We start from the raw sequence: 20771 nt of genomic DNA, 5'->3' as shown, positions 1-20771 counted from the left end.
ATCCTTTCGAGTTGCAAGCAGCATTACCCAGTGTGCTGTGAACAAAATATATTGTCCCTGCCCATGCTTGCAAGACCATGTGTCAGCAGTAAGGTGTATTTTACGGCTGTCTGCCTTGCACAACGATGCCAGAACATTCCCTTCCATGTGATGGTAGAGAGATGGAACAGCCTTACCTGAAAAGTAGTAGCGACTGGGAACCTGCCATTGTGGTACAGCACATTGTGCAAATTCACAGAAGGGGGCAGAATCCACCAGGCTGAAAGGCAGAAGTTGGAGAGCCAACAGCTTTGACAAGCTTGCATTTAGATGCTGGGCATGTGGGTGGCGGGGACTGTATTTTTTTTTCCGCTGCAGCAGATGGGGCAGAGAAATTTGCCGGCTACAGTCTACAGCTGGTGCTGTCCTACTGGCAGATGTGCTGCTAGAACCTGGGACACCCTGTGCTATACCATCATCCCTGTCAGTGGAGACTGCTGAGAGGTGATGACTCGGTATCACAGGGGCAGACTGAAATGGGTAAGGAGGAGGAGGAGGGACAGATTTGTACCCCTTTTGTGTGGCTTTAAGTTACTTTTGCCAATGGGCTGAGTGGTTGGACGTTAAATGCCTTGTTAAGCATGTGGTACCCAAATGGTTGGTGTTTTTGCCACATTTGATATGCCTGAGACACAGTTTGCAGATAGCAACAGTGTGATCTGCTGCAGATGTGCTGAAAAAGGCCCAGACAGCTGAGCTTTGGGGAGTGGGCCGGGAGATAACAGCTGCAGAATGTGATGGAATAGGGTGGCTGCTCTCTACTCTTTCTTGATGTCGGCCTCCGTAGGGTTGTTCCACCTCACCTTCAGTTTCCTCCTCTGGCACCCAAGTCGCATCAGTGACCTCATCATCATTTCCATCTTCATCATTACCACTGGAGACAACTTGGCAATACGCTGCGGCTTGGGGAACATGAATGCCAATTTGTCTACCAGTGTTCCTCCCTCTCTCTAGGCTCATGTTCCTGTCATCCTCAACCTCAGAACCAACATCTGAATCCAGTAATGGCTGGGCATCATCAAGGAGCAAGTGGCTGATGCTGTGGTCAAATAACTCAGCTGACTCATCAATGGCTGATATTGGGGCTATGACAGGAATAGATGTGGACAAGGAGGCAGGTTTATCCACTCTGGCAACTGCAGGGGACTGCACACTTGTCTCTGCTAATGACAGAGGATGAGGAGGATGAGGAAGGTTTAGTAAGCCAGTCCACCACCTCCTCTGCATGCTGTGGCTGGATAGCACGAGCAAATTCACTAAACATAGGAAATGATGCCCTGCCTGGGGACCGACCTCCACATCCACCTTTGCATGTGGACGCATTTGTTGCTGGCCGCCTTACAGTGCCAAGGGAACATCTGCCTCTCCTTGTTGTCCTACCAGACATTATTGGGAGGGAGGGGGCGGTACTTATAAGCAAATGTAAAGAAGAAGTTGAAATCTGTACGTAGATGCACTTTAATCAATGTAAAGAGGTGTTTGGTGCACTTTAATTTGAGTACTCACACTACACAGACACACTCCATGGATACATTATAATATACTGCAATATAATGCACCAAACGTACAGTGATGGACAGAACTATATGGCGTTAAACTGGCTGTAACGCGCACAGAAGTAAATGGCGTTAAACTGGCAGTAACGCACACAGAACTATATGGCGTTAAACTGGCAGTAACGTGCACAGAAGTAAATGGCGTTCAACTGGCAGTAATGCACACAGAACTATATGGCGTTAAACTGGCAGTAATGCACACAAAACTATATGGCATTAAACTGGCAGTAACGCAAACAAAACTATATGGCGTTAAATTGGCAGTAACACACACAGAAGTAAATGGCATTAAACTGGCAGTACCGCACAGAACTATATGGCGTTAAAATGGCAGTAACGCACAAAGAAGTAAATGGCGTTAAACTGGCAGTAACGCGCAAAACTATATGCCATTAAACTGGCAGTAACGCACAAAACGATATGCCGTTAAACTGGCAGTAACTCACACAGAACTATATGGTGTTAAACTGGCAGTAACGCACACAAAACTATATGGCGTTAAACTGGCAGTAACGCACTCAAAACTATATGACGTTAAACTGGTAGTAACGCACACAGAAGTAAATGGCGTTAAACTGGCACTAACACGATCAAATAGATGGTGTTCAACAGTCACTACACTGACGCTATCTGAACTGTCCCTACTCTAGCTATACACTAATGTAAAGATTACTGACACGGTCTCACTACACTACAGTGAAACTATCTGAGCTGTCCCTACTCTAGCTGCACACTATGCAAAGTTTAATGATGGTCCTCCTCACTACACTCACACTATCCCTAGACTGACACTAAACTAATATTCTACAGTGACAATTGAAGCAAAATAGCACAGTATAGCACACTAACTAATAGCACTGAGCCCTGTTCTATCTCTCTCCACGCCAAAATCACACTGAAAATGGCTGCCATTGAAAGAATACTTTTATACTGTGGGGCGGGAATGAGCCATGATTGGATAAAGTCATGATGACAGTATACAATCAAGACTCTGACAGTGCTCTGTGCCCTGATTGGCTGAAGCTTTCACTGCTTCAGCCAATCAGGGCTTGCAATGCACTGTTCAGCGCTGCAATGCATTGTGGTCGGTTCAGGGGGGCCAACAAATGGTCGAACTACTCATTTGTTCGGATGTTCGCCGAATGTCCAAACAACGAAAGTTCGGCCCAAACTTATGCACGGGCCAAACCGTTCGCCTATCCCTAAGAACCACTGCTCTAGAAGACACAACCACCACTTGACTATGGGAATGGATTGGAAATGGATTGGACATGTACTAAGATATAATATAGATTTAACTGCTAAGGGTCCCCTTCTTTGGACACCAAACAGGAAGTGCTTGGAAGATCAGGCTAATATAACATGCAGGCGTAAACCTCAACACCTTAAAGTCAATAGTAACAAAATTAGCCAAAGACAATAATATTTGGAATAGCTTTGTTGCTGACTTGTACCCTTCCAGTATAATAAGCAATAACAATGGTGACATGGTTTTCAAGTTTCCCATGCAGGATGTGTGATACCAAGCATTCCATGTTGCCTGGTACCTACAAAGTCAAAAACATTTCAGCTGTCAAACTGGAATGCAGAAGCATTGCTTGCTTTTATAGGCCTGTTAATGGGCATCCATACCATAAAAAAATAAAAAATGCATAGAAAAACAGCAATGCAATATTACCACATGTGAAAAGCATGGGCAAACCTTCTATTTAAAAGATAAGATTCAAAATAGATTCTAAGAAAAATTTTGGGTTTTCCACAGAGGCTTTAGTATGTTTGCAGGGATTACATCTGGCAGAGGACACCACTATAGTCATAAAAAAACAACTTTTATTAAAAATCCTTCAAGCTTTATTCGTTTCCTGGGATATAAGCCTCCCTAGAGTTGTGCTTTGATATCTGCAACCAGAGAGAAATGCAGACACAATAGACAGTGCACTTAAATCTCCCTCATACCAAGCTGTGGCTTAATCTTCAAAAGAAAAACACAATAATCTACCCAATTCCGTTCAACCAACCTACAGCTCTTAGGTAAATAGACAGTCCAGCTCAAGGAGGAAAAACCACATTATTTTGTTTAAATGTTGTTTTTTTTCTGCATATACTTATAGTGGCCCTGTACTAGCAAAACAAATTGTAATAACACAGGATATAAAGCAGGCAATATAAGTAGCGTATTTCATACAGGTACACTGGTCAAAAGCCTACCAAGGCCCATGCCAGTACAATTTAATTAGGGGCCAGTAATTTGATAGACCTATGGAAAAAGATACATTTTGCACTTATAAGTTGGGGATGTGATGCCATGTGATCACCCATCAATCCTCTCCACTATAATCTGCTTGAAAGACCTCTGACCATCATGGTGCCCACCTGAGAGATTGAGGAAGACACCTATCCACACATATCTAGTAGTGCTGTGCTTCAGGTCACGTGACAAGTCTGATGGGGAGGGAAGGGCATGCATTCTAGTTGTAAGTCTAGATAGTGAAGGTTGGACCTACTCTAGGATTACAGAAGAAACTTTCAATTCAGATCCAGGTCTCAATATACAGATATAGTTTTATAAACTATACACTGTAAATGTATATATTCAGCTATACTAGGCGCCCCTAATTGCCTATACTAAAGACTGTATGTTTTTTCCTCTGCTATGTTCGCTCTCCCACCTCTCATGTGATGGTGCTCTGGCACCTTTGGCATCTTTTTAACTATATTAGGGCTGCTGTCTGATCTATTAACTGGTCCCTGTTGAAGGGTATCTAGTGAAAGGATATGATGCATTCTCTATTATATCACCTGTCTCCAGTGACTGGATAGGCTGCATTCTCAGTGATGTCACCTGTCTGTAGTGAATGGATAGGCTGCATTCTCAGGGATGTCATCTGTCTCTAGTGAATGGATAGGCTGCACTCTTGGTGATATCACCTGTCTCTAGTGAATGGATAGGCTGCATTCTCAGCTATGTCACCTGTCTCTAGTGAATGGATAGGCTGCATTCCCAGTGATGTCACTTGTCTCTAGTGAATGGATAGGCTGCATTCTCAGAGATGTCACCTGTCTCTAGCGAATGGATAGGTTGCATTCTCAGAGATGTCACCTGTCTCTAGTGAATGGATAGGCTGCATTCTTGGTGATGTCACCTGTCTCTAGTGAATGGATAGGTTGAATTCTCAGTGATGTCAACAACGTTTGGTGAATAAATATGCTGCATTCCTGGTGATTTTACCAGCCTTTGAATGGATAGGCTGCTTTCTCTATTATATTACCTGTCTAGTGAATTGATATGCTGCATTTCAGCAATGTCACCTGTGGCTAATGAATGGATAGGCTGCATTCTTAGTGATGTCATCCATCTCTAGTGAATGGATAGAAAAAAGGAACCCTGATGAAGTCACGTGATCAGTGACGATACGCTTGGGGAGTAAGCCAGGTGACGTCACAGTCCGTAATGAAGAGTAGCGGCAAGTACATAGCTTACATCACAGCATAACCACAGACGCTTCCATTTCATGGGAATAGAGAAGCTGCGCTAAAAAAAAATGATCAATCAGTTGATCAAATCAACACATATGAATATGCAGAAAGTCCATAATGAATCACTTCAGCTTGTTGATGTCACCACAGTGTATAAAAACAGACAGGAGAGTGCCCACCACCATAATATCGACCTGCTTACCAGATAGCAAGCATAAAGGGCAGATGGCTATATTGAAGTCGCGGCCTTTAGCTTGTGGATGTCAACACCAAAATTGGCAGATTGGATCCTGCAGATCACTCAATCTCTCCAACTATGATGTCCGTCTTTACTCAGGTAGATACCCCAAAAGAGAGAAGACTGACCATAGTGTAATATTGTGTAAATAAGTTTTATTTAAAACAAGGTATTGCACTTACATTTAAGAAGAATATCGCAAGCGTTAAAAACAATGCCAGCCGGCACAAACACACAGAGCCTGTCCTCCTAGAACGATCGCGTGGTGGCCTCACTATGTGCCTTCCTCCAGACGCGTTTCATCATACGTGACGTTGTCAATGTTGTCGGACATCATAGTTGGAGAGAGTGAGCGATCTGCAGGATCCAGTCTGCCGAATTTGTTGTTGACATCCACAAGCTAAAGGCTGCGGTTGGGTTATAGCCATCTGTCCTTTATGCTTGCTATCTGGTAAGCAGGTCGATATTATGGTAGTGGGCACTCCCCTGTCTGTTTTTATACACTGTGGTGACATCAACAAGCTGAAGTGATTAATTATGGACTTTCTGCATATTCATATGTGTTGATTTGATCAATTGATTGATCATTTTGTTTAGCGCAGCTTCTCTATTCCCAGTTATCCCTTGTGTGTATCCCACTTCATGCTGCTGCTTGTTTTGGTTCATATATGCTCTTCATGTATGTCAGTGAGCATAATTTTTAGCGCAGTTTATCTTTTGTCTTTCTATTGCTTCCATTTCATGAACACCATGTGAGTGTTTAGTGTTTCTTTGTTACTTTGTATGTCTATTTATTAAATGGTGTTGCACCAGGGGCTCGTAATACTACACTATGGTGGCTTGCATTTGGTGTTGAGGTCTGTTTGCAGAAACTCCAAGGAACATCGCAGCCTGTACCTGAGCGGAACAGAGACAGAGGATACAACTGAGGTGTATAAGAATGGGAAAGTCCATTGCACCATCCTGGGACGGCCTCACATACCTGATCACCCCTGAAGTTGGGGACAAAGTGTGTTTAGACCTATTGCATGGGTCTATGAATCAGGTACGGGTCCATCTTACATTCACATGCTTGGTGGTGCACTGGAGTTTGATGTGGATTTGTAGCACTGAGATTGGGGATTCAGTTACCAGAGTAATTTCACATAACGCCTATTTTTGGTGAAGGTTAAAACTGTTTTGAAGAGTATTACAGCTTTGTTAGTGTGTGGACTATATCTATATGTGGACAACGTCGTTTTTGGCACTGAAGGAGTAGTTTGAAGTACCTGTCATTTATTCCACACCACTGGACATTGTCTGGACAGCACTGGGTTGCCATATAGGATTACTTAGGCAATGCTATATATTACAAGGATTCAATTAATTGCACCAATACTATATTTGTTGTATTTTATTTTTATATTTATTATTTGTTTCCAGCAGCACGACACATTGTTTAACTTTTCCCAGTGAATGGATAGGCTGCATTCTCTTTGATGTCACCTGTCTCTAGTGAATATATAGGCTGTATTTTCAGTGATGTCACCTGTCTCTAGTGAATGGATAGGCTGCATTCTTGGTGATATCTCCTGTCTCTAGTGAATGGATAGGATGCATTCTCAGTGATGTCACCAATGTTTAGTTAATAAATCCGCTGTATTCTCAGTGATGTTACCAGTCTCTGGTGAATGGATAGGCTGCATTCTCAGTGATGTAATCCATCTCTAGTAAATGGATAGGCTGTATTCTTAATTATGTCCCTAGTGAATGGATGGGCTGTATTCTTAGTGGTGTCACCAGTCTCTAGTGAATTGATGGGCTATAATTTCAGCGATGTCACCTGTCTCTAGTGAATGGATAGGATGCATTCTAGGTGATGTCATCCATCTCTAGTGAATGAATAAGCTGCATTCTCAGTTATGTCCTTAGTGAATGGATGAGTTGTATTCATATTGATGTCACCAGTCTCTAGAGAAATGATAGGCTGTAATCTCAGTGAGGGCACTGGTCTCTAGTGAATGGTTAGGCCGCATTCTAGGTGATGTCCTCCATCTCTAGTGATTGGATAGACTGCTTTATCTATTATGTCGCCTGTCTAGTGGATGCATTCTCATGCATTGTAAATCATAAAATCTTGTTCTGATATTCCTCCCTTTCAATAGTTGGAGGAGTTTAAACACAACAGCAGCAAGACGTACAACACAGAATTTTCCATCACAGTGCATGACTGACAGTCAAGAAAAATTCCTACTGAAGCCACACATGACTGGGTGTCAGTAGCAGCGGACCATCAAGGTGCAGGTTAAGAAGGGTTTTCCAGGTGAAGTAAATTTCTTACACATACTTGATGGTCACATGTTCTTCCACCCAAAACTAAATTAAATCCCAACTCCATCCACAGCTTTTACTTTTCACTTACCAATACTCAAGCTAGAGAAAAAGATCAGACATAGGAAGCTAAATTGCTAAATTAGGAAATACGGTAAGTCTCCCCTTCTTGCCTGTGCACTGGGGAAGAATTAAAAATCAAGTATAAGTCAGGTTACACAATAACCACTAATGCATTTCGATTTTATTTTTAGCAGTTTGCCTGGAGTTCTTCTTTCATCAGTATTTACTGCCATATACATATCAAATATGTCTTAATAAGATATCTAGCCATCTGCCTATACAAATACAGTTTAGATGCAGGAATGCTAGTGAGGAAATGGGGTGGATTATTTTGAAATGAGGACATTTATGTCTTCTAAATCACCTATTTCAGTGCAGCCCTCTGGAGGCCTAATCTGTTCAGTTCCATAAGTGGTAAAATTTCCACCTGGGATCTGAGAAATCGAGCAGATGAAATCACATACAGCAGCTCCGACAGGCCATTGCTGAGTGATTTATGACTACATTGTGCAGGTAAAAATAGGTTGTAAAATAATATCAAAATGTGGGGAATAAAGAAGCTCAGCATCCATCTCCGAATGTGCTGGACCCAGCAAAATACAACGGCACAATAATTGAGCTGAAGGCACACAATGCTCTGGGAAATACGCACAGTGAATGAGACCACATGCTCTGGGGGCCTATTGTAAAGCCATGAATATGGCATTTGGCACACATTTCATGGCATTCACCAACATTCGTAATTGACATGTTCTGGGGTCTGGTGGACACTCTAGTATTCAGAATATTTATAAAATGGTGAATGTCACAATTAGCGCACATTGGACAAAAGCCTTTATTTAGTCACTCTGAAATAGCGAATCTTTGTATTTTACAAATGAAAACACAATGGGGCTTAACTACAAAACCCCATAGATTCCGAGAACATCGGATGGCATTCACATTCTGCAACAATAATCAGTTACATTAAAGTAAACCTTTTCTACTGAAAAATTAAGGCTGCCTTTGCTGACCTCCTTTTAAAAAAATGATAATTGCTTGGCTATTATACTGCCTACTGACTTCAGTGCAGACTGGCTGAGTAGAGTCTCTAAATGGAAACAAATATGCAAATGATAAAAGTCAGAGTCAAATCAGAACTCCTGTCTTCATACTTGTTTGACGGTTTTTGTCTCAAGTTATTGAAGCAAGAGGGTTAGCATGACAGCCAGGCAAATAGCATCTCTATTATTCTTAGTGTCTGTTTCCCTTATCTAAAGCCAAAGCCTTTTTTTTTTTTTAACCACTTGTCTACTGGCCACTTTTCCCTTCTTCCTGCCAAAGCCAATTTTCAGCCTTCAGCGCTGTCACACTTTGAATGACAATTGCACAGTCATGCAACACTGTATTCAAAGAACATTTTTATCATTTCTTTTGAGACAGATAGAGCTTTCTTTTGGTAGTATTTAATTACCACTGGGTTTTTTATTTTTTGCCAAACAAATGAAAAAATACAGAAAATTTAATTTCTTAGTTATTGTTATAAAATTGTGTAAATAAGTAATTTTTCTCCTTCACTGATGTGCAATGATGAGGTTGTACTGATGTGCACTGAAGGGGTGGCACTGATGAGGCTGCACTGATATGCGGCACTGATGGGCACTGATAGGCAGCACTGATGGGCCCTGCTAGGCGGCACTGATAGGCATCCCTGATAGGCGGCACTGATAGGCAGCACTGATGGACACTGTTGGAGCTGCACTGATCACCAGGACACTGATGATCAGTGCCCCGATTATCAGTGTAGATGTCATCTGTGTGGATTGCTGCTTACTGGATTTCCTCTCGTTGCATTGTGTCAACCAGCAAATCCTGTTCACACTGTGATCAGGTGTGATTGGACACAGCTGGTCACATGGTAAAGACCGCTGTGATTGGCTCTTTACCCCGACCTGTAATCAGCTTTGTCCAAAGAACACAGTGATCACAGATCACTGCTGATACACGCCGCCGATGTGCACCTCCCGGAAATGTGTGACCTTGCTGTAGCCGTCATTTGGCTATGACGCAGTTGTGAAGAGGTTCAATTGTGGGTAGAGTTGGAATGGGTTAAAATGTTTTTTATTTGTCCCAGTGGGGAGATTTTCCTTTACATCCTCTCCCACTGTTAAAAGGGAGAGGAAATCTTTCCAAAGTGAGGAAAACCCTCCATGTTACCCCTGATGTCTCCTTGAAGACAATGGACTTTTAGACATTTGCGCATCCTCAGGAACACTGACCATCATGACAGCACCTCTTTGTTCATCAGTGAAAAAGAGGGATTAGCTACATTGCATATACTGTAGATTTCCCATCAAGTTAGAAAAGCTTCTTGTTAGATATTGAGCATGTACTATATGAGTACATTTTTGCTCCAGCCTCAGATAACTGTATATAGCTTCACTAATGCCGCGTACACACGGTCGGACTCTCCTTTACAACAAAGGTCCGACGGACTTTCGACGGAGTTACGACAGACTTTCGAATGACCAGACTTGCCTACACATGATCACACCAAAGTCTGACGGATTCGTACGTGATGACGTACGACCGGACTAAAATAAGGAAGTTGATAGCCTGTAGCCAATAGCTGCCTTAGCGTCGGTTTTTGTCTGTCGAACTAACATACAGACGAGCTGATTTTTCGACCGGACTCGAGTCCGTCGGAAAGATTTGAAGCATGTTCCAAATCTAAAGTCCGTCAGATTTTGGACCGAAAAAGCTTGCTGCAGGTCCGTTGAAGCCCACACATGGTCGAATTGTCCCCTGGACTCAGGCCGTCGGACCAGTCCGGTCGAAAAGTCCGCCCGTGTGTACAGGGCATAAGTCTTATGCCCTGTACACATGGTCGGACATTAATCGGACATTCCGACAACAAAATCCATGGATTTTTTCCAACAAATGTTGGCTCAAATTTGTCTTGCATACACACGGTCACACAAAGTTAAGCTAAGATCAGACAGTGTTTTCTGATCCAGATCATAGAATATCTACATTTCATTTATTGCACATGGTATTATAACAGATCAGTCAATTAATTCTTCTTTAAAAAGCAAATCAGAACTCTGTAAAGTTGTAAAATTACCTGCATACAGGAACTTCATTTTTAACAACACATGTTCCTTCATTTCTGCAATATCTATAGGGACATTCTAAAAAAAAATTAAAAACAATAATAATTTTTAGATGATCAATTTTGATAGTAACATAGTAAAAGTTTAAAATTAAAAAATGTGTGTGTCCCTTCCTTTGCCTTTTTCTTCCCAACTCTTACATTATTTTGAATTGAATGCATTTGCATGAACATATTGGTAAATTGTAAACACTACGACCCTGGCGTTTGTAGTTCCAACATCTTCTGTTACCTACATCCATTCTGTTCCTGCTTACTGTATATTAACTTTCATTGAACAATGCACATCCCATACAACATTGTGTACGGTATGTGTGGAAAACCTGAATACAAATTTTGAATAAGAAAAATGTGTGTGTGCTTCTACACATTAATAGTTACTGATTCTCATAAATGATTTCTAGCTCATAGGGCTAGAAACTGCTACTCCAAATAGGACTAAATGAGTGTACAGACTGAAACTGTAGATTCACATAGGGTTTAATATAGGGTTACATTAGGTTGGTGTTAAGATCAGAGAATGGGAAATGCTTAGTCTGGGTTTTAAATACATGTTTGTGCTTGGACAGTATTTGGGGGGCAAAAATTGTTATTGTACAGGGGCTTTTTGGTGACTATTTCTTCCATTAGGGTTTATTAAGGGTTAGGAGGTGCTTAATTCACAGGGTCACTTTACAGGTTTGTTACAGAAATGTTTGCAAACTGTGTCATGTAGTATACAAATTAGCATTTTTTTTGTAGCATAAGGGTAATAATCAACATTAGGTAAAAATGAAATTCGGCAAAACTTTTGGTAAAAAATTGACATTTGATCACTGTAGCCTACTCTGCACATACTGCAGATTCCAAAATAGCCAACTTTTTTCCCTTGACTTTGGCTTGAAATTCATGTTCATTTGATTGTATGTATCATATGTATTGCACAGGTAGCAAAACTCTTCTTTTTCTAGTTTTGGATAGAGTGCGAGGGGTTTGGAGCCCTGTTGTGTTTTTAGTGCTATCAAGAGCTCCTCTACAGACAGTTTTTCTCACTTACTGTCCCATTGTCAACAGTTTCACCAGAGAGTAAATCAGGGAAAATCTGCAACAGAAACACAGACTTTTTTTTTGTTATTGGAAACACTCACAATAAATGAAGGAAAATTTCTCTAACAAATAGCAGTAAAAACATACAAGGGTTCTAATCCTTACCCACTCTATCCAAAACTAAAAATAGTTTTGACTGGACTTGAATGTTTATGGTAGCATTCATTGGCTGAATTTACACTGAAACAGACAGCTGCTGGAGAGCTTTACTTGTCCAGCAGCTGTCTGTTCCAACTGCAGTAGGGAGCAGTGCAGTGAGCGTTTTTTTTTGTTGCACAAACTTTATTTGAAGTGTACAAAAGTACACTTCATTTATAGCGCTGTACAGTGACGTGCGATCTTGTACGGTGGGCTGCAATAAAATTCACAAAGCCTGCATTTTAGCGCAGCTCCGGGCCATGTGGTAGCGTGATCGGGACATACATAAAACAATCGTTTTCGTTAAATTGCAGTAAAATGCTGGTCACCACACAGTCTGAATTCAGCCTTTTTTTATATATACTGCAGGCAGGATATCATTACCTGAACAGAGAGACTCATCTATGTAGTTGTTGCAGTCTGGATTTCCATCACACCTCTGCTCAACAGTCAGCCATGTATTGGTGGGAATGCATAGAATGGAACCATTGGCAGAAACTATAGAAGCTAGAGAATATAACAACACAATCAGTTTAAATGGATAAAATGGTTACACTCAGGGTCATTCAATAACAAATGCAAATCAGTCCTAAACAATTTTTAGGATTGAATAGGACTTTCAAGCGAGGGAGAGCGAGAGCGCCTAATTACTTTACTAGGCCTGTAGCCAAGCAAGCTCATGATTAGTATGTGCGCAAGCCAGCAGCTCCTGTGCAGCTAAAGTACCTGGAACCTCTTGGAGCTAAAAGATAGATTCCAGCTTTATTCTTATTTTATTCATCCATAATGTTCACAATTTATTACAACTGTACTCTTACTTTTCCTTCTATGTACCAAACTCACTTTAGGCCTTAGTGGGGTTTTATGCCAACAGCTGCCATTGGGAAGCCCCATTCAATGCAATGAGAGCCTGACAGCTCCCGTAGGCATTCACATGTAATTAGACGTGCAGTGATTACCTGTGGATGATTGGCCCTCTGGATGCAGACAGTTTGCACCCAGAACCGATCATCCAGAGATAATTGCTAAATGTCTGATTACATGCAAATGGCCGCAGTGCCCATAGTCAGCCCCAAATGCACGTGAGAATGAGGCCTTACTATAACGTTGGTTACTTGCAGCAATCCTGTTCCCTTTTCCAAAATGGTGCATTACAAGTCAAACTGCCCGCACCCCCTAACTTCCAGGTGACTGGTATTCAAATAAAACTCTCTGTTATGCAGGTTCAGGTTGGCAATGCATGAAAAATGTGTACACTAAGCCATTCTGCTCAGGACACTATCAGACCCAGCAGCTAGTGGGCACTTGGTGAGCTTTAAATGCAATTGGCAGGTGTTGAGCACTTGCACTTGGCTCATTCTTTTCGTATCCATGTGAGCACATCGTTAAAGAGAGTAAACATGGTGTATGTGCAGAAGTGTGCTGACATGTTCTGCAGACCATGTAGACAAACTGTTGGCCAGAAAACGTATCAGCTGTTTAATTAATGATTATATAGACAGGAGCTGATCTGAGTATTTTTGCAGACAGACTTAGAATGGGAAAATCAGTATCAGATTGTAAGGAAAAGAGGCAAATAGTCCAGGCAATCTTAGAGGACAGGAACACAAAAATATGTCTATATAGAGAGTGTTAGTTCATTTCTTACTCATATTTATTCTTTCAAAATTCACTAAATAAAATATTCTCAATGGGGGTACATGAAGAACCATGCAGATTCTACAGTATTTGTTTAGCACATATTTAGGTTAGTGTGGGATATTGCATGTGGACTATTTTTATTCATACAATTGTTTTATTTTTTTAGTATTCACCTTTGTTGTCACTAAGAAAATATTTTACTCTATATGCAGGGATCATACGGTTGTCATCCTTTTGGCATATGCACTTGTGGTATATAGTCTATATACTCATATAGCATTTTTGCATGGTACACTGTTGTGTTTTTTCATACATTTGAATATAACAATTTAGGTGTCATTTAGTTCACCGTTTATATAGACCTAGCGCCCCCCACAGTTTACTTTTTAGTGTGGGATATGTCTTAGCTGGCTCCAACACTCTCCCATTAACCAAAAGTTTGTGGATCCTTGACCATTACACCTATTCTTTGGCCAAAGGTATGTGGACACACCCTCAAATGTTTTACTTCAAGTGTTCCAGTAATGGTACTGTTAGTGATACAGCATCCAAAGTCATTTTAGAATGGTGTGCACTTCCCAGCATGTGACACCAGTTTGGGGAAGGTCCAGTCCTCTTACATCATGACTGTGACCTTGTGCACAAAGCCAGCTCCATAAAAGCATGGTTTGATTAGCTGGATTGAGCTTGGGATGAATTGGAACACTAACTGTGAGCCAGATCTTCTTATACAAAATCAGTACCCGACCTCACAAATGCTCTTTCGGCAGAATGGGACACATTCCAAAATCTTGTGGAAAGATTTTCCAGAAGAGTGGAAGCTATTGGCTATGTGTGTATGTGTGTGGTGGTTGGGGGTGCACCTCTATATTAACACATTGGGATTGGATTTCCAAGAAGCTCCTATAGGTGTGATGGTTAGGTGTTCACAAACTATTGGCCAGTAGTATATAACATAGTATGTAACATATTGGGGTTTATTTACTAAAACTGGATAATGCAAAATCTGATGCCGCTCTGCATGGTAGCCAGTCAGCTTAAGCTTGTTCAATTAAGCTTTTATAACAAAATTTGGAAGCTGACTGGTTTCTATGTGGTGCTGCACCAGATTTTGTATTCTCCAGTTTTAGTAAATCAACTCCACTGAGTGCAAAAGGGATGCGATCACATTAAGATTCTTAATTAAAGTGGCTGTAAAGGCAGAAGGTTTTTTCTGTTAATGCATTCTATGCATTAACAGAAAAAGCCTTCTGTGTGCAGCAGCCCCCCTCAGCCCCTCTAACACTTACCTGAGGCCCCTCTCTGTCCAACGATGTGTCTTAGCTGTCCAAGATTCTCCTACCTGATTGGCTGAGACACAGCAGTGGCTCCCGCTGCTGTCAACCAAAGTCAGCTAGCCAATCAGGGGAGAGAGGGGACGGGGCCGTGTCAGGGCTCCATGTCTGAATGGACACAAGGAGCTATTAACTCAGCTCGGGAGTATAGGCACTACACATGGGAGGAATGTGAGTACAGAGCCTTCCCATTTAGTGGTCAGTTTGAACACTTTACCGCAATGACCTCCGAATCTACAAAACAGAAGCAGGTTCCGGCTGCATTATTATTTGGTAAAATACATGCAGTGTTTATAGCGTAAAGTCATTTTTTTTTTTTTTTTTTTTTTTACAAAAGTGGAGGTTTACTTTAGGTGAATGGATTTAGCAGTATAACCTTCACAACCTTCACAAGCTGCTTGCTGTGGGGGCACTGAACAGGAGGGAGGGACCAGGACTACAGAAGAGGGACCCAAGAAAAGGAGGATCCGGGCTGTTCTATGCAAATCCACTGCAACAGAGCAGGTAAGTATAACGTTTATTATTTTTATAGAAAAAAACGAGCCTTTACAATCACTTTAACCTTGTGTACACTGCTAGCAACCTTTACATATATCACAACACAGCCTTAAGCTGCATTTGCCACCCACATTCTGGGTGGCATATACACCCTAGCCGAGCCTGGGCATTTTAGAAGGCAGTTGCGGAAGGCTTGGGACCTTTTGAGCAATTTGGCACCATTACTTAATTGTAGGCACTCCACATGGAAGGAATGTGAGTACAGAGCCTTCCCATTTAGCGGTCAGTTTGAAGACTTTACCGCAATGACCTCCGAATCTACAAAACAGAAGCAGGTTGCGGCTGCATTATTATTTGGTAAAATACATGCAGTGTTTATAGCGTGAAGCTTTTTTTTTTTTTTTTTTTTTACAAAAGTGAAGGTTTACTTTAGGTGGATGGATTTAGCAGTATAACCTTCACAATATTTAAGAGATAATCTTTCTGGCTAAAAATGTCTTTGGATGAAAACAAAATCATGTAATTAGTTACATATTTCACAGATTTTCTGTTTAAAAAATATCAGTCTTTTTACTGAAGTTCTTTGTCTGCTTTTCAGAGCTTGTATTTTCATCTCTGAGAAGCACGTTTGTTAAAATATGTCATCACCTAAAAAAAAAAAAGATTATTTTATCAGCAAAAAGTAGTTTACACTACAAAGTAAAAGCATCATTTACAGAGCTGTGATTCTATATCAAAGTAAGGGAAATCATTAGAAGAAAACATTCTTGGTCCTCTACACTGTCAGTAGAATTAGTTTCCCTCTGCTAATTTAAAAAAAAAATGAAATTTGTTAAAGTTATGAAATATGAAAGATTTTCTCAAGGGTCATCTAGGGTAATAAAGATGGTAAAGATTTGTACTTTATATCATTGGCAAAAGAAAACATCTCACCAGGGGATTAAAGGGATTCTAGCAATGTTAGCAATAATTGTTTTTTCTTTGGAAAGTCATAAAAAATACCTTTTTTTGGTGATAGTTTGTATGCCTCGTCAAAAAAAAAAAAAAAAAAAAAAAAGCAGTTTGCAAAAATAACACAATAAAGGGCCTTTTTGAACATTGCAATCCACTGCGTTCCAAATGCACCGAGTGTGCTATCTGCTGTGAAAGTCAATAGCTTTCTAACGACGCCCCGAGACGCATCACATGGTACTGCAGTACTATACCATCCAGTTGCGGAGCATTTTTAAAAGTAGCGCATGAACAACTTTTGCTGCAATCCAGTGCAATTTCAGCACATTCAAATGAATGGGCTGAAAATCACAACACACTGGGGGTTATTTACTAAAGGCAAATCCACTTTGCACTACAAGCGCACTGCAAGTGCACTTGTAAGTGCAGTCACTGTAGATCTGAGGGGGACATGCAAGAAAAATAAAAAACAGCATTTTAGCTTGCACATGATTGGATGATAAAATCAGCAGAGCTTCCCCTCATTTCAGATCTTCCCCTCAGATCTACAGCGACTGCACTTCCAAGTGCACTTGTAATGTAAAGTGGATTTGCCTTTCGTATATAACCCCCACTGAATCACACAGGAATTGCCCTGGAATGCGGAGCACGTTCCTGTGCCATTCCTAGCGTGAAGTATGACTCATTGGGGGTTATTCACTAAAGGAAAATCCACTTTGCACTGAAAGTGCACTTAGAAGTAAAGTCGCTGTAGATCCGAGGGGGGCACGCAAGGAAAATAAAAAACAGCATTTTAGCATGCACATGATTGGATGATAAAATCAGCAGAGCTTCCCCTTATTTCAGATCTACCCCTTAGATTTAGAGTGACTGCACTTCCAAGTTTACTTTCAGTGCACTTGCAGTGCAAAGTGGAGTTGCCTTTCATAAATAACTCCCAATTAGTCTTAATTTTAAACAAATGTAAAAAAAGGAGCAACAAATTACTCTTTTTTGTGAATCTCCTTTTTAATTGAGAGAAAAGTAATAAATACTGGAAGGATTTTTACATTATATGTATGCAATATGTATGTATATAAGTATGTGTCTATTATATTATGTATATACTGTATGTATGTATTATATGTTTAATTACGAACAATAAGAACCCCACAAATGCTTCCCACCCTCATTAACAAACACCCAATATCATTATTAAGGCTAAGAATTTTTCTGTGTTGCCTGCCTAGAGCTGCCAGAAACCATGCTGCACTCCAGCCTTTTGTGGTTATAAATGCTAGGCGTTTTTTTTTTTTTTTTTAGCTTAATGCATTCTCTGCATTAGGTTAAAGAAAAAAAGCCCCAGTACCTTGTGCCCCCCCCTGTGGTTTATGTCCAACGCCACTGGGTCTTCAATGATCTGCACCACTTCCCTGGCCTTCCAGGAGTAGAGCGAGTACTGATGGAAGTGGAGCGATAGGCTCCTGTTCCCATTAGTCAAATTTATATGAGAGAACAGGTGTCTATAGACACATACAGCACCGTCCAGGAATGCACACATGTCTGCATAGCAGCTTGCTACCTAATGAGACACCCACACATAGGCGTGCGCAGCCTATTGCATTAGGGTGTGCACCCTTACTCTCAAACACACATCCATGTGCCTACTGTACATATATACGACCCCGGCACATTGATCTCCCTTCCAGCACAGTGAAAGAGAAGAGCATAAACACTTTTCTTATGGCAGAGCAGGTAAGAGGGAGATCTTTACCATGTTCCTGCTGCTACATAGAGCGATAACACTAATGCGCATGGGGTGATTAGGGTGTGCCTGGGCACACCTGGCACACCCTGTGCGCACGCCTATGCACCCACATGTCCTATTTTCCTGCTCTGTGCAGTGGTTTTGCAAAGAGCAGCCCTGATGTTCCTCTTCTCAGGTCCCCCGCTGTTGCTCCTGCCTCCTCACCCCTGACACTTGCTATGGGGGCACTGGTATAAGCACGGTCCATAGACAGACACAGTGTGGCTCAGCTCTGCGGCCCCTTACCCTGCTCTCTCCTCAGAGGCTGTGACTGACAGCAGCAGGAGCCAACGGCTCTCACTGCCGCCTCCATCTTCAGTGATGAGAGAGAAAATGGAGAGAGCCGCTGATCTCGGGCACATCACTGGATTGGGCTCAGGTACAGTAAGTATTTAGGGGAGCTGGTGGGGTAATGCATTCTTTATTTAGAAATATTTTTTTTTTACATAGTAATAACCCAGAATGGTTACAACCTGGAACTGTGTGGGATCTTGATCAGGGAAGGTTTTTTTACCTTAACGCAGAGAATGCATTAAGACAGAAAACCTTCTACCTTTACAAGGAAGCTATTCAACCAATCTGCTCTGTCAACTACAGAACTGTCAATCATTGTATGAAAAACTCAATTTGGGGATTCTCATTTAAAGTGAGTTTAAAATGTGCACACAATGTAGGGAATTAAATTCCGGGGTGCATTACTGGGGAGATCACAAGCAGAAGAAAGTAAATCTTGATTCTGCTAAACAGAGCTTTATGCCTGGTACACTCTACAACCCACTGGGTTGAATGAAAAAAAAACTGTCAGCTTTGGTCAGAGCCACTGTACTAACCATCCAAAGTTAGTACAGCGATCTCTCCCACTGAGCTGTTGTGTTCTGACAGGGAGATGGCCCCCCCCAACAGAACACTCCGGTCAGCGCTCTCTCCCATTGGCTGAGAGCGCTGATTGGGAGTTGGTCAGCTGCTGGTTTTCCAGCATGCTTGTCTGACAGAAGCCAGCTTCTGTCGAACAGACCGAATGTCGGACTATTTTTCTTTTAACCACTTAAAGTGGTTGTAAACCCTTTACAACCACTTTTTACTACAGGTAAGCCTATAATAAGGTTTACCTGTAACTACCCCGTATATCCTCTAAACCAGCACGGTTTAGGAGATATCCCCTGTATCTGCATGTGCCGACGTCATCGACACATGCGCACTGAAGTAATGGCACGTACGTGCCGTTGCTTCAGTTAGCGTGCCTTTACCGGCGGCTCCCATGCGCATGCGCAGGAGTGACGTCATCACGGCTCCGGCCAATCACAGCACCGGAGCCCGCGATACCCGGAAGTAACTTGGGAAACAGGAGCGATGTCGCTAGCCAGAGTGGTGTAAGAGGACCGCTGCCGGGGCTTCGATCTAAGGTAAGTAATTCATAATGAGGTAGTATGCATACCAGCTCATTATGCCTTTGTCTTGCAGGTTTTTTTTTTAGTTAGTGGGTTTACGACCACTTTAAGGACAGAGCCTCGTTTTGAGATTTGGTGTTTACAAGTTAAAATCTTTTTTTTTTTTTGCTGGAAAATTTCTTAGAACCCCTAAACATTATATATATTTTTTCTAACACCCTAGAGAATAAAATGGCAGTCATTGCAATACTTTCTGTCACACCGTATTTGCGCAGCAGTCTTACAAGCACACTTTTTTTGGAAAAAATACACTTTTTTGAATTTTTATATTGTGAAAGATAATGTTACGCCGAGTAAATTGATACCCAATATGTCACACTTCAAAATTGCGCCCACTTGTGGAATGGTGACAAACTTTTACCCTTAAAAATCTCCATAGTCGATGTTTAAAAAATTCTACAATTCTTTTTTTTCTTATTTACTTTACTTTTTATTTTTACACTGTTCTTTTAACAATAAAAAAAATGGTGTCACTTTTATTCCTCTTACTAGGAATGTAAACATCCCTTGTAATAGAAAAAAAGCATGACAGGACCTCTTAAATATGAGATCTGGGGTCAAAAAGACCTCAGATCTCATATTTACACTAAAATGCAAAAAAAAAAAAAAAAAAAAAAAATGTTGTTTGAAAAAATAAATAAATGTCCCTTTAAGAGCTAAGGGCGGAAGTGACATTTTGATTTCGCTTCCACCCTGCAATGGTATAGAGCCGAGCGGGGGCCATCTTCCCCTCAGTCAGCTCCATACCACAGACCGAGAAAGATTCGATCGCCTCCGCCGGCGGCACCGTTTAAGCGGTGGAGGGCACCGGATCGTGGCGGGAGGGGGGGTCCTCTCCCGCCCATGGGCGGACTGACAACTCATGGGGCCCCCGGGCAATAGGAGATCATGGGGCCCCCCCTGTGTCCCTGCCACACTGCCCACATTACATACATTGGTCTCTACCCCCTTTATCTGCAGAGGCAGCAGCTGAGGATGTACACATGCTGCGGCAGGAATTCTACCCCCTGTTGCTTTTGGTGGGTGATCGTGACCCAATCAAGTGAATAGGGCCA

At 41.6% G+C, this 20771-nt stretch overlaps 1 protein-coding gene across 1 annotated transcript in view; it reads right to left on the bottom strand.

Annotated features, from left to right (window-relative positions):
• The window catches only part of MALRD1 (MAM and LDL receptor class A domain containing 1), a 737846-nt gene that overhangs the window by 70189 nt on the left and 646886 nt on the right, over positions 1 to 20771 (bottom strand). The window contains exons 35-36 of the mRNA XM_073629748.1: positions 12443 to 12565; positions 10787 to 10853 (exon numbers count right to left, since the gene is read on the bottom strand). Of these exons, the coding sequence (XP_073485849.1) occupies positions 10787 to 10853; positions 12443 to 12565 (190 nt within the window). The remainder of the gene's footprint in view (positions 1 to 10786; positions 10854 to 12442; positions 12566 to 20771) is intronic.

The sequence above is a fragment of the Aquarana catesbeiana genome, linkage group LG05 (genome assembly GCF_042186555.1).
Source record: "Aquarana catesbeiana isolate 2022-GZ linkage group LG05, ASM4218655v1, whole genome shotgun sequence".
NCBI lineage: Eukaryota > Metazoa > Chordata > Amphibia > Anura > Ranidae > Aquarana > Aquarana catesbeiana.
This window is presented reverse-complemented; position numbering and strand designations above follow the sequence as displayed.